Below are 15,097 nucleotides of genomic sequence, written 5' to 3' on the forward strand. Positions count from 1 at the left end.
TCAGGGAATACCAGAAGGACCTAGGCCGCAGTCTGTACCTGTAGCTGCATGGCTGCCCCGCAAACAGGCAAGTACGTATCAAGTCTTCTGGTTGGTGTCCAAGTTCAATTTTTTCCTCCAGGGACAGCTTTGAAAAGATTTCAGAGAGCTGCAGAGTGTACCACTCAGTGACCGCCTGGATGCCGCTGGTGAAGTTCCGGAAAGAGCAGTCTGTCCCATTATTATTGCACTAGAGAAGAGGAGACAAGGCAAATGAGGCATGAAATAGACCCCACAGTCAAAACCTCAAGACTGGGAGAGAAGTAACGAACTGACATCACTCTTTTGGAAACGGCTGCATGGCTTCATTTAGTTTACAGAACTCTGTATGATCCAAAACAACATTTGTTTTCCCAAACAGTTGTGCACCTTCTGCCTAACCGCAAACTGAGATCAGAGGTGTCTGCCCTGCTTTGGATCCCAAAATTTACATGCTCCTGTTTGGGTGGTCAAGTGGTTTTAGTGGCAGCTGTGAAACAGTGGAATGTCCTAACTTTGATACTACATGACAAAACTTCTCTGACCAAATTCAGGAATTTTTTTAAAACTTGGCTTTATCCAAAATTAATTTAATACTTGACTGTCTTATTATGAAGAACATGGCCCTGTTTTTCATAAGTCTCAATTAAATGTTACTTTCGCAGCATGATACCTACGTGGTAAACACCATGAATTATAAATCCCGAAATAATAAAAATAAATAAAAACTTGAGTGAACAAACATCTCTGAGAGCATGAGATCCAAAAATCCCTAAGTGCTGCTCTTAAATCGAGAAATGCTGTTATTACAGAGACACCTGTTGGCCATTGTTGGGAGTGATGCTCATAAGGTGACACCTGTTGGCCAAGGCTGGGAGTGCAGGTCATATGAGAACGTCTGCAGACAATACTGCTGCTCTTTCCAATGGTCAGACTCTGGGCAGTTTTGTTTTTATGGGTGAGTGAGAGAAAGATAAACATCTTCTTGGAAAATTTTTAAAATCTTCTTTCACATCGACCCATTTGAAGCCAGACATAGTGGCTTTGCCAGTGATTGCCTTGTAGATAGTGTTTAAGTGGAAGTCCCCAGACCAGAAGAGGTTGAAGGAGAACTGGATACGCTGAAGCTGAGATCCAACAAACTCATCTGTTGACAAAGGGAGGCGACAAGCAAGAGCTGTATGGGGTACCATTGCCTTTCTTTTTGGTAGGAAGCTAGATGTGAAGGTCGAGTTGAAGGCAAGAGGTGTTGCATGATGAAGGAAATAAAAAATAGAATGAAAAACAATGAAGAGATTAAAAAAACTAAACATGCTAGCAAACGTTATTTATAAAGCAGCACCAAAATTAAGGGCAGAAATCAAGAAGGGGGGCAAATTAATTATCTAATGCAAATCGGAGTCTAAAGATTAGAGGTTTATTATAGGAGCCCGTTAAAGTCTGGAAAACTTTAAGGGAGATATTAGATTTTTTATTTTAAAAAGTTGGATACTATTTGTATAAACAAGTTGGAAATATTTGCAAGAGGTGCGTAATTAAAGAAGGCATTCCTGTACACATAACTTCCGTTCGGCACGTGCACGTTTCCCAAAAATAGGTTAGGGATCTGGTAGAGATAGGGGCATGCCAGGTTTCTGGCCATCAGATACTGCGGTATATTAATGCACATATCCTTGTCTGGTCAGAGCAGACACCGGTTATCTTCTGATGACTGGCTACACGTTCTTAGACCCTAAAAAAGAGTTTCAGCTCCCTCCCCTAACCCATCCTTGGACGATGGTGTAAGATTTAGTTTCTCCTCCTTTGTTAGGCGTAGAAACAGAGCTATTAATGGAAGCATAGATGTGCAGGTACTCACTATTTAGAGTACCCGTGTGCTCCCAAGAAGGGCCGGTACTCTCCCATTAAATGTATTGCAGCAGTGCTGAGAAGTGTAGGCACTCATTCTTTAAGATTAAAGAACTGCAGGTCCTCAGAACCGGACGGTACCTGCCTATATAAAGGACTGGTTAGAAAGGTTAGTGTGAGCAGGTCACCCGTGCGTGCATCCTCTCTAGCTGCCTGTACAGATCTCTTAGGCCTCCCTAGTCACACACCTGGATGAGAAGATTCAATGCACAGATAAATATTCTTAGTGTCGCATGGATTGAGCAGGGTGGCTGGGCTCTGCGGCCTTCCCACTGCATGCAGATCTTGTTTGTGAGTTCAGGACCTGCATGTTAAGACCTTCTTTAGCACTGTGAATAGGACCCTAAGTATTGCCAAGGATCTTATTTAGCTGAAAAGGGATAATTGACCAAGTCAGGTCAAGAGAGGACCCGAAAACGAGCTTGCTACCATTATAAATTGTCAAGAGTGCCTTTCACCCCGTCTCAAGAGGACACAATAACAAGATAGGTTTTGTAAAAGAACTCTCACCCACTAGCCTAGTTAGTGGCATGCTTCACCCTTGGACAACTAGGTTAGTGGGCATTCTCAACTATATATATGAGTGTTAGGAAGCTTATTTTCATGTGATTGTTTTGTTTACAAAGGAAAGAGAAACAAGGTTATCTCAGCTTCTCACTCTTGTTTTGTTTCCTTGCAAGAGAGGACCTGAAAACGAGCTTGCTACCATTATAAATTGTCAAGAGTGCCTTTCACCCCTGTCTCAAGAGGACAAAATAACCAGATAGGTTTTTAAAAGAACTCTCACCCACTAGCCTAGTTAGTGGCATGCTTCACCCTTGGGCAACTAGGTTAGTGGGCATTCTCAACGATATATATGAGTGTTAGGAAGCTTATTTTCATGTGATTGTTATGTTTACAAAGGAAAGAGAAACAAGGTTATCTCAGCTTCTCACTCTTGTTTTGTTTCCTTGCAAGAGGGGACCTGACGCACATTTGCAGAGCATTGAAGCCCCTGGTAAGTTGAAACTTTCTGGAGCTCAGCTCATTCCCGCAGGAGGGGGTCACAAACGGAGTCCATTGAAATCTCATTGTTCAGATCAGCTCAGCAGGAGTTACGTGGGTGGGTGGGAGGATTAGTGTATCTATAGTTACACCTGTGACCTAAAGTATGCTGTGTATTCCTCAAATAAATGAAGCAGTTCCTCCCTATGTGGTGATGTTTTTGTGGAGAAATGCTTACTCCTGCTGGAGGTTGCTGCCCACGGACTCATAGGTAGTCCCAGTGGCTTTGGATAGTGCTGTCTATACGGCTTTTTTGAGACGATGTACCTGGCAGAAGTTGACGCAGAATAACCAGAACTTTGAATTGAAGTGACAATTCCTACTGGTTGGGTGTGTTTTCTCAACCTGCCCTCTATATAAATAAAAATATTTACACTTCTAGCAAAATAATCACTTACAAAAATGTTTATATACATGATTGCATTAAAGATCGTTCTCCGACAAATCACAATTCATAAATATAACTTGTTGCTGATCACCTGTGAAAATTACACGCCCTTCCAATACCTTCCTCAACTCGGTCAAACTTGGGGTTCTACCACGTCTCTTCAGACCGAGGCTTGTGTTGAACAGAGCTGTCAAATGATTAGTAAATGAAAATGCCTTGTGCAGTATTTATCCTGCTCTCTGTAAGACCTAGAGAATTGGGAATAGTATGAGGAATATGTGGTACCAGCTTGACTGCAAGGATGGAAGGCCTAGACCCAAGAAGTGGCCATGAGATAGCTTCCAGCTGCATAGGAAAACATCAGGCCATTTACAGCAAACAAATAGAACAGATTTGGGGGGGGAAAGGAGTAAAAGACGCAAGAATACCCTCACAATGGTGGCCAAGCCGGGAGGGTACACGAGAGGGAGATGAAGCAAGGTAATGGTGTGCACCCACTGGTTTACTGACAGTAGAGGCTGGGCTACTGAAAGTAATCAGGGATTTATACTTCAGTGGCTCCCTTTTCATTCCCTAGAAAAAAACAAAGAAAGTTCTCAACTATTTCTAATGAGCCTGGGAGCTATCGGAGACCTGAACCGGGCACACTTGAGGACATGTTGTGCACTGTAAGATCCTCCTCGGACTCCCACAGTGCTCCATTTCCTCCACTGCAGATCTCATGGGCTCCTTGCAGAATCTCATGACCAACCAAACTTCCATTTTTAAGGGATCTAATGCACTTTCCTGGGACTTCCAAAGCAATCTTATAATTTAGAACACTGTGCACTTCAATGTATCTTTTTTTTCAAACACAATTTATTGTGTTTTATTGAAATGTCATTTCACATCAACAATATATTTTACAGGTTTAGCGTTGTTCAATGAGTAATGAAACATGCCATATTATGGCATCAGCATTATTGAGATCATAACATTCTGCAAAACTGTTACTGGAACAAAACAAAACCCCTTACACCCTTCTCCCCCTCCCAGGCAACTTAGTCATGTCACCTATCTACGGGGTAGTGTGTGTTTATCTATCAATTAGTGGGAGAGTTGGAGTATAGGCCGTGGGCAGTGATGGGTGGTAGCCAACACTGCCTTCCATCGTCAAATGCTGAAATAAGCATGAGCAGCATAGTTATAATTAGGGGCGCGCAGGGTGCCTACTGATTGCCAAGAGCCTTGCCTGTGGTCCGGCGTAACTGACCTCACTTTTGCACTTCAATGTGTCTAACGCAGATTTGCTCAAATACCTGGGTTGGGGGTCACAGAGGGTTTACACACAAATCTACAATAGGGCCACCTGTAAGGTTTAGAGTAATGAAATGTAAAAAAAAAATATATATAGTAAACGTAAAATGAAGAAAGTGGGGCCAAAGCACTGCCAAACTTGCACTGTTAAAGGAAAATAACCATAGGTTAAAGGTGGTCTTAATTCTTTGCCAACATCTCCCAATACCCTTGTGTCTTCCTCATAGGACATCCCAACCATCAAGAAAGGTTAGCATCCTGAGTGCAAATGAATAGAACTCACCAGTTTAATGGCCACTTTAAACCGGTCGCCATAGGATGTCTGATTCTGAGCTGAGAGCCTTGAACTGCTAATGTCTGGATAAGTAGGGTTATGATCTAAAATGTTGATCACAACAGGTTTATCCGGGTCGGACTGATCTATGACTACCAGCGGAAGATATTTCCAGAGGCCAACATCCAGAGACCTAGTCTCGTTTTCTGTGAGCACAAGGTCAGCAATGCCTCTTTCCCCGCCTCCATCGCTGGATTTCCGGATCCGCTTCAGGGCAGTGGCCACCACATTATCCAGGTCATTCAAGAGATGTTTGACCTTGGAATACCTGCAAAAGGGGGAAAAGTTGTGATCACAGATCCTGCCAATAAATCAGTCCTCAGGCACACAAAAATGAATAACATGAACTATGACTTTTATGTAGAACATCATACAAACTAAATTGTCTTTTGAGGGTTAAATATTAGATGTCAGTATTCTGCAACCCATCCGTACTGTTTGTGATTGACTGTTTTAAATTCACTTATGTATTGAAATGAGTTATACAAGCAAATACCTTAATTTCTGGAGCCCACATGACCTAATTTTCCAATGCTACCAACATTTGCAACACCCACACCCCATATCATTAATTCCTTAGTTTAATTTTGACATGTAGCCTATATTCCCTGTCTGCACTGTATCTTTCTTAGTGATTCCAAGAAACTTTCCAGTGTATTGCTATGAGCTTCTTGGATGAGGATTGAGGATCCAAGGTGAAATATAAAGTAATATTTTAGGAGATTACAGGAGAAAGATGTGCACCTACCTGGATATTAACAAAGAAGAGGATAAGCAGCTAGGGCAGCTATATACAATTATTTAATTTAGACTGATGTTCCTCAGGAAGTTGTCAGGCACAAGAGAAGTGCCACCCACTTCACATCATGCCTTCCATCAAGGGTGATTCAGTGCAACCCTCATATGCAGCTCCTCCGGATGTCCATTTTCTCTGATTCTGAATACCTTTAATAATTTCTGGAAGGCCTGTGGTTAATATGGGTCCATTTCATGAAGGTTTGAGAGTCATCTCATTCATTTAAGGGGAGATCGTGGAACCATTATGTTTACAGATACAGGGTATAGATCACCCGCAGTATGATTGCTGGTCTATTTCTCCACTCTCACCCTTACAGCCATGGCCACAAAGGCTGGAATTTACTTTGATAACTGGTTAGGTTAGCTACCTTCCTCACCACCATCACAAGCTTTGATGACCTGTTCTACCTTTTTAACATCTGCAAGAATGCTCCACAAAGACCCTGGTGAACCCCTTCATCATTAACCAGCTGGATTACTTTACCAGCCTTCACAGAAGCCTGGGCTTCCACCCCACTTGATACCGTCAGCAGTTTTGACATATATACATTTGCCAACCTGCCTGGTACGCACACCGTAATACCAAGAATCTCACTGCCTGTCTGCAAAGAACAAATCGTACACTAGAATTCTCAACAACATCCACCTATATACGTCTACAGGATCACTATGCATACAATAATTTGTTGCCGCTCCTAGAAGTCCTGCCCAAAATCCTGCTTCTGTGCATTCATTCTTCTGTCCTTTCTGTGTAGGAATGTCCTCTCCACCTCCATCACCTAGCCCTAAGAGCAGTTAGGGATGAAGGCTTTGCCAAGGGGGCGCCCTGCAGTGCTCCACCCAATGCCATAAAACGCAAGGGTAGTATGCATGAAATCCATTGAAGGCTGCTACCTTCTGGCGCCATCACAACAGGCCACAAGAGGGTGTCAGATTGCACCAAAAAATAAAGGGGAAAACTCAAATGGTAAACTACCGTTTTCATGTGCACTTGCAAAATAATTTCTCACAGCTTCCCCACAACACATTCCATTAAATCAATCACCCAATAGGGGATCCAGGTGCTTGCAGGTCCCAAGATACCGTAACCCAGAAGTGACAGGTATGCTGTAAGTGGATTTACTGGTGCGTGCCCTTTGCCAAACACACTGCTGCTTCCCTTCCTCCCCTTGGAGTACATATCCACCGTCTACTCAGTGTTAGGTACTGTTTTTAGCTATTGCCCAAACTTTCTTGTTGAAAACCTCCAATTGCTCAGAAACACAAATACTCTAGTAGGCAAGGGGGGCATTCTATGCCCCACGATTTTCAATGACTGAAATATTTCAACCCACCACTCCCCAAGCACAAATACCAACAATAAGGCGAGGAGATGTGGTTTAATAACTCAAGTATCATCTGTGAAACGTGTAGACTTGTATTCTAATCCCAAATTGCCCACTAAACCAAACTGGGTGATACTGAGCAAATCACTTTATCTGCCTTCCCTTCAGTCCTCTTAGTTACAAAAACTGGAAGTGCTTTGAAATGGACTACTAGCCAGGATTAAGAGCTGTGTGAAAATGTGACACTTAAGATAGCATTGTATTATACAATACAACATTACACGAGGCAAGGTGGATCGTAGGAGGAGAAGGTGGCCACAGACACATCCATTCAGCTGGACATGGCGCCTGTTCTGTTGGGGTGCTCTTGAGGTTCAGTCGCCTTCCAAACCAGGCATTGAGTGAGTGACAAACCTGGCACTGAATATACTGATGGTTACTGCAACATGTCTATATGACTTGCCTTGTTATATTTTCAAGTTGATGGATGTTTACAAAGATTTTTTATACTACAATGTTTATGGTGCACATAATGTGCATGAACTCCCAATACTTTATAGTAGTATAGCATTTGGTATGGTGTAGTGGGTATATACAAAAATGCTCTTATTTGTCACACTGTGCTTCCTTTTTTAATGTGAGTAGTATCTTAAAATTAAACTGTTTCTTTCAACAGGTTTACATCCACCAATATGCACACAAAAATTATCAACCTGTTGTATCCTTTAAACTCCTACAAGAAAACTGACCTTCCAATCACTTTTGTTTTTTAAATCGACCTCTGCTTCTTTCTACCTGCTTTCGGTCTCCCTCATCTGTATACACATTACTCTAAAAATCTCACGCCTGTCTGCCTTAAAACTCTTTTGAAACCATAACAATATTAATTCCAGCTAATAATTTTGCCTCATGCAGCCGCTCAAATAATCACATCAAACTAAACAAGCCCCCTCACAGGCTGCAAACTAACCCCAATAACCAGTGTACTAACCACTAACTAGGCTCTGAGTAGCCTGCTACTCACCGTAAAGCACTTCGACACCTCATCAAGGGTAGTAAGTGCTATAAAATACAAATACAACATATATTTACACTTGGGAGTAAACCGTTATTCCAACTGTTTCCTCTTTTTAAAAATAATTGATGCAGTGTCCTTTTTATGAGAGGGACAGTGTTTATTCTGAGAATTAAAAATAACCTATCTACCAGTTTACCCTATGCTAGGGTGACCAGACGTCTGGGATTTCCCTGGACAGTCCCGGTTTTCAGAGGACTGTCCCGTTGTCCCGACGCTTCTCTTAATTTTAAATAAATGTCCCGGTTTTTGGGACAAAGGTCAGATCATCTAGGGGAACCATAAGTTAAAGGTATGCTCTCCTTTCACAGAGGCCTACAAAGTATGAAATATTTAAAAGTAGTTTATCTGCAACTGTCAGGCAACACAGTCTCCTGTTTGCTTCCAGTAGAGAGATGGGGTGGTGCGAAGAGAGAGCAGAGTGGGTGGGCTGGGGGTGCAGTGTGGGAGGTCAAGCCATATGTAATGGTAATTTCTTTTAAATGTGTGGTGTGTGTACTATATATATATATATATATATATATATATATATATATATATATATATATATATATATATATATAAAAACACACAAGTATAGGCATACATTTACAACGCTATGCAAAAAAATGGGACAGGCCAGATTTAAAAGAGAGAGTAAAGTCTTTAGTCCTTCTTATATGTGTGACATATCCCGGGTTTTGTCACCCTACCCTATGCTATCAGAGTCTGAAAGCTTGAGCCGGTCCTGAACCTTTATCCAACACAACTTTGTTCCCTGAAGCTTGGAAGTGCACACCTCTAATGGGAAACTATAAAACTACACTTCCCAGCAAGCAATGGGGGCTTGAGGGGCAGCCGACCAATGGGAGGTCTGCCCCTGGGAATTTTGGGAGAGCGGTTCAGTCATGCAGGTGACCTGGTGATAGCAAGGAACCAGTGGGCGTCATTTTTTACCGGAACCAGTGGGTGCCATATTTTTACCTTTTTTATAGCCACACAAAAATATAGCTTGAGTCAGGGGAATGGGAACTGGAACAAAAGGCTTGTACTCTGGTTAAGGTGGTCAGGTTGGAGTACTGGCTGGGGTTTTACATTGTGCCAGAGGAGTTGAAAGTAGTGCAAGAGGGTTTGCAATGAGGTTTCGTTTGGACAGTACAAGATCAACTAGATATGAAAGTAAAGAAAGGCAGGCTAGTGGGCCTTTCTGAGGACTGGCCAATGGAAAATTTGATTCTAGTGCAGGAACCAGGGCAATTTTGGTTAATTCGGTATATGTCATGTCCTGAAGGTGGGTCAGTAAATGATTTAATTTTGGATGACTGTGTCGGTGTCTTATTTATCCTGGGACCTGACCATGGAACTGGTGGTGCCAGCCTTGCTAGGAGCACTGATGGCAAATTGTGATATGAAGTCAGCTTTTCAGCTGTTTCCGGGACATCTGGATGACTTTCAACTGCTAGGGACGCACTTTGAAGGAAAATGGTATGTGGATACAGCCCTACCAATGGGATGTTCAATCTCTTGTGCCCTTTTTGAGTGTTCAGTATATTCCTGCAATGGCTCTTTACATAGCATACAGGCCATATTACTTGAATAATTACTTCTTCGTGAGGGTACTGGGCACGATGGACTGCCAGCAAGTGTTGGTAAGATTCCAAGTGGGTTATGGGTGACCTGGGTATTTCGTTGGCATCTGAGAAAATAGTGGGCCCAAGTATGGCCTTGTCTTTTTGGGAATCAAAATTGATCCAGCAAAGATGGAAGCGAGATTGCCTTGCGACAAAAAGGAGGCAATGCCGGCACTGTTGGAGGACATGCTGACCAGAGAGAAGGTGAAGTTTAGGGATATTCAGGTGCTGCTGGCACACCTCAAATTTGCATGCAGGGTGGTCAAGACAGGATGGACATTTTGAAGGAGGATGGGTCTGGCACTGTCAGGTGTAGCATTGCCAGATCATTGTGTGCACATATAACTGGGGTTAAAGAAGATCTCAGGATGTGGAGGTTTTTCTTGTTTTCTTTCAATGGGATGCTGTTGGCCAGTCAGAAGGATGTGGAGTGGGGCGTGCAGATATTCTCAGATGCAGTAGGAGGGTTGGTGTATAGTTTGTACTAGAAGGACCACTGGTGCATGGAAGAATGGCCAGTATACTGGAAAGCAAAGGGCAGAAGGATCAGTTTTTTGGAATTTTTTTCCCCTAGTGGTGACGGTCACATTTTGGGGAGCAGAGATGGCATACCGAATAGTGCTGTTCTCTGTGGACAACATGGCAGTTGTGCAGATGGGAATAGTCAGTGAGAGATGTGCAGGTTCTGAAATGTATGTGTGTTTTTATGCTGGGCTGCCTGTGGCATGATCTCTCTTTCGGGGCAAAACATGTTCCTGGTGTGGACAATGACATTGTGGATGCTTTGTCTCATTCACCATGGGAGAGATTCTGTGGACTGGCCAAGGAAGCAGACAGATGCAAGATGCCCATTCCGGTGGAGTTGTGGTCGGTAGGCTACACAGGATGATTCAACAGGTGGTAGGGTCCTTAGCTGAGTCTACGCAGAGAGCTTATGGGCAGGCGCAGTTGGAATTTTTGGCATCGGGGGCATAGAACAGACAATGTGGTTCTGTTCATTTTGGACTTGACGGAGAAGAGCCTGTTGCGCGTGCCAGTTGCTGTGAAACTGACAGTATCACTTTTATGGGGAAATTATTGTGGGGATACGCCTTGTCAGCTGGGGAACAAGCGCAGATGATGCATGAGGGTTGGGTGAGGGAGCAAGACCGGTTGGGAAGGCTGTGGGGCCATTGACGTGGAGGATGTTTGCGGGTTGCTTCCGGAATTACTGTGTGAATAGTGACTGCTGTTTTTGTTTCAGGTTCAGTTGCTGGCCCAGCTGCAGATGACGTGGCCAATTGGGTGACTGGACATTTATTAATCAAATTGTCAGAGCAGCAAGCATCTCCGAGGGGTTCTGGGGCCAGTATGGGATTTGACAAGCATCTGTTTCCTGTTACATGGTGGGGTAAAAGTGGAATAAGGTAAAGAGAGCTGATTATGTGTTTGAATGGTATGTTTAAGGGAAGTAGATACAGATGTGTTGGTTAACCATTTGAGGGAGAATTACTTTGTACTTGAGAAAGGCGTAGTTTTGATGAGGGCTGTGGACCAGGACCTACAGCAGATAAAGGCTCAGGGGTTAGGTTGCTTTGTTTTTGGGATGGAGTACATGTGACCCAGGCAGTGAAAGGGGGGGTAAGAAAGTGTAGGCGGTAGACAGGGCACACAGGAAGGTGAAGAGGGAGACAAGCCGGTTTTGTAAGGAGCTTGATTTTGGCCGCATCTGTCATGTGGATATTAGGTATGTCCACACTGAGTTCTTCTGGAGTGACTGTGTCCACCTTTCTTAGGTTGGAATGAAACTGTATCTTGTGGAGTTGAAGGAAGTATTGGCACAAACGCTGAATATTCGTAGGTTGGGAAAGGGGCTCTAAGAAGTTTGCTGGGGGGAGGCAGAAAATGTCAGCAGGCAGCCTTTTCTGGGTGGTGGTGGTTTGGAAAGGTTTGCAGGAATTCACTGAAGTTTGATTGGAGTTGCCATTGGTGAAACACAGGGGGAGGGACGATAGGCAGGAAGTTCAAGGTTAAGGATAGGATGTTTAGTTGCTTATGGGTTAATACTTTCAGTCATGGGTGCAGAGGAAAGGTAATGTTGAAATGCGATACAATAGCAATTAATTACTTGCGTGGTGGAGTATGTGGGAGGGACTGTAGAGGTGGGGGTAGGATTTTGGACAGTTCATTAGATGTATAGCGAGGTTTTAGTTTTGTAAGGTGTTTTGCCTAGGAATACGTTGTAGCGTGCACCTGTTTTAATAAAGCAGACGTTTTCACACTTTACAAATAGTCTGTGCTCTGTGCTGCGCCCATCTCTTCAAAGTCATGTTGGTGGAACATGGTATGTGTTTTAGCATGACACAGAATCACTTGGCGGGAATGAATTGTTGATGTTCACTTCTTGAGAATTAAAAACAACCCAGGCTTTTGAATGGAAGACATTAGTCACACAAGGGTTTTGGGGACATGATCTACCGGTCCCTGCTTTCTATGTCATGCATGCCTCTAAAGCCTGGCTGCTGGTCGGGATTGTCATGGCGGCATTTCCTGCGATGCAGAGTCTTAGACCTTGGACTCTGAGGGCTTTCCCCTGAACCATCCTCCTCAGGTACAGCATGTTCCAGGTAAGCGACAGGGCCCATCACCAGACACAGGGTGTTGATATACGAGGCTGCTGGCACGCATTCCTGGCCCCAGGGAGGACTGTGCAATAGGCAGTGAGTCTGCTAAGAATGCCTGTTCAGTTGGCTTTGCTCATTGCAAAAAGCAGCATCTCCCTGATCACCCTACTTGAGACATTGTGTGACACCGCCCAGTGTTAATGACGCCAACATTAGAAACATGAGAGGAGGGTGGCACATACTTTCAAACTGCATTTTGGTGGAAAGTTTTACAATGTACACTCCAATCCCACAGTTTACCTCCTGTTTAGGTTTACATTTAGGGGCTTATTTAGAAGCCCCTTGCACCACCTATAGGTCATCTTTTATGATGCTCCGGCAGCCAAAAGTGCAGACCCGTATCTGCGAGGCCACGCAAAGCCACTTTGCATGGCTTTTCATGGCCTCATAGATATGGTGTAAGGCAACATGGAGCAAGTCAGTGCGTTGCTTTACACTGCGTAAGGGGGGCATTGCATGGGCTTTGCGGTGGGCTTCCCATGCAACACCCATGGATTTTGACACATTCCAGGATTTACAAGGATCGGTAAACCTGGGAATGCATAAAAAATGTGCGCCTCCCCTGGGGAGGCGTGACGAGCAGATATATCTTTATTTCTCGTTTTTTCCTCTTTTATTTGTGCTGCAGAATGCAGCACACACAAAGGAAAAAGCCTCCAAGGACTGTTTTTGTGGAGGGAGGTGTCTCTTCTTGCACAAATACAATCCCGCCAAGAACACAGACACCCTTTTAGGAAAATTGTGCACCGGCTGAAAGGGTAGGAATAAACCGTACTTCGTAAATACGGTGAATTCCTGCCCTTTCGAATTCTTTGTAAATACGTCTTTTGCTACTATATTGGGATGGTCGGGTCGATCCGGGCTCCAGCAATAATTGACGTCAAGATCTTCCATGCTGTTTTGCCTGGCCGGACTTTCCCGCCATCAGGCCCCTCAGGAAACCGTTTTATCTCCTGGCTGATAAATTGGCAAGCATTCACTTCCGAATTGACCTTTTAAATGTGTTAAATAGGGTAGTTGGTGTGAATAACTTTTCCCTGGGAAGAGTTGAGAATGGTATTATGGCTGAAATTACCACCAATGTAGCACTTGTCTGGCAGCATTAGCAGCAAAGCACTGCCAGTTTAAGCGCAGATATTTGTTTTACTTATTTAAAAAACTTGTTAAATGTGGCAACCAGAATAAAACTCCCTTGTTCTCAAGTTGAGTGATTATGAGCTCTGTTACCGCTCGGCTGAGATGATTAGCTATGTTCGCAGTCAGGTGGTCACCTCAAACCTCGGCACCGGCCTCTTCGAGCGCGCTATTGCTATCTGAGACTAGGCTTTGCCAACAACACACTGGACATGGCTTGGATGAATTTGTATCTTCCTCGCACTTAACCTTTATGCCTTTTCCAGTCTCCATGTATGTTGTTCCTCTTTCACTTGTATCTTCTCCCCAGTCCCACTTTTATGTCCTCTGTAATGCCATCTTTATGTTACCTTTAGCCACTTTCCAATGCCAAATGTATGTCTTCTCCAGTCCCACTATTTCCTTCTCCAGGCCCATCTTCGCATCTTCCCCAACCCCTACATTTGTGTCTTTCCCAGGCCCACCTTCTTGTCTTCCCCACTCCCACCCTCATGTCTTCTACAGCCTCATCTTAATGTCTTCCCTAGTCCCACCTTCATGTCTTTCCCAACCCCACATTCATGTCTTCTCAGTCCCACAATTGTGTTCTCCCCAGTTCCACTGTCATGTCTTCTCTAATTTCATCTTTAACAGCCCCACTTTTATGTCTTCTCCAATCCCACCTCTGTCTCTTCCCCAGTGCCACCTTCACGTATTCTCCAGTCTGTTTGTTTCCCTAGTCCCACCTTCATATTGCACCACCTTCACGTCTTCTCCAGCCCCACATTTATGTCTTCCCAGTCCCACCTCCATGTCTTCTCCAGCCTCAGCTTTAGGTCTTCCCTGGTCTCACCTTCATGCCCTCTTAGTCCCACCTTCATGTCTTCCAAATCACACCTTCATCTACTCTCCAGTTTTATCTTTGTCTTCTCCAGGCAGTGTCATAACAAAGGCTCCTGCAGCCCCCTTGGCGCGGGGGGACCTTGAGCTCCAGGGGGCCACCTTAGCATAGTACACTGTGCACGGGCAGCAGGCCCCTGACCGGGTCCAGGGGGAGGTGGCCACCTCAAGGTACTTTGCAGAGGGGCCCTCACGTTTCGTTACACTACTGTCTCCAGGCTCACAGTAATATCTTGTCCTGTGTTATCTCATCCCCAGTTACAACTTTACTTCTCAAGTCCTATGTATGTGTGTGTCCTATGTAATCCCGTGGAAAAAATGTAATAAAGTGATAACTCACAGAAGCTCTGTACTCAGTGTTTCTGATCTCCTCTCTTCTATTTTGGAGCAGAATACAGAGAACATAGGCAGTACTGGATAGAAGCAGAAGCTAGATTGGCACGTGGAGGGCACCCAGGAAATGAGAGGAAGCACCCCTTTCCATCTGACATTTCAATCAGAGGGTGAAGGACACAGCAAAGACATGGTGAAAGTTATTACAACCCTCTCCATCCTGTTGGCCAAAAAAGAAAAATCAAGAAATGCAAGGAAACTGCAGGTTCGCCACTAAGATCACCTTTACGAC

At 44.1% G+C, this 15,097-nt stretch overlaps 1 protein-coding gene across 1 annotated transcript in view; it reads right to left on the minus strand.

The window, feature by feature from the left end:
- Positions 1 to 15,097, minus strand: part of SCNN1B (sodium channel epithelial 1 subunit beta) — a 168,074-nt gene that overhangs the window by 75,229 nt on the left and 77,748 nt on the right. Inside the window, exons 3-4 of the mRNA XM_069209671.1 lie at positions 4,938 to 5,256; positions 39 to 229 (exon numbers count right to left, since the gene is read on the minus strand). Of these exons, the coding sequence (XP_069065772.1) occupies positions 39 to 229; positions 4,938 to 5,256 (510 nt within the window). The remainder of the gene's footprint in view (positions 1 to 38; positions 230 to 4,937; positions 5,257 to 15,097) is intronic.

This window comes from Pleurodeles waltl, chromosome 10, assembly GCF_031143425.1.
Source record: "Pleurodeles waltl isolate 20211129_DDA chromosome 10, aPleWal1.hap1.20221129, whole genome shotgun sequence".
In the NCBI taxonomy this organism is placed as follows: Eukaryota; Metazoa; Chordata; class Amphibia; order Caudata; family Salamandridae; genus Pleurodeles; species Pleurodeles waltl.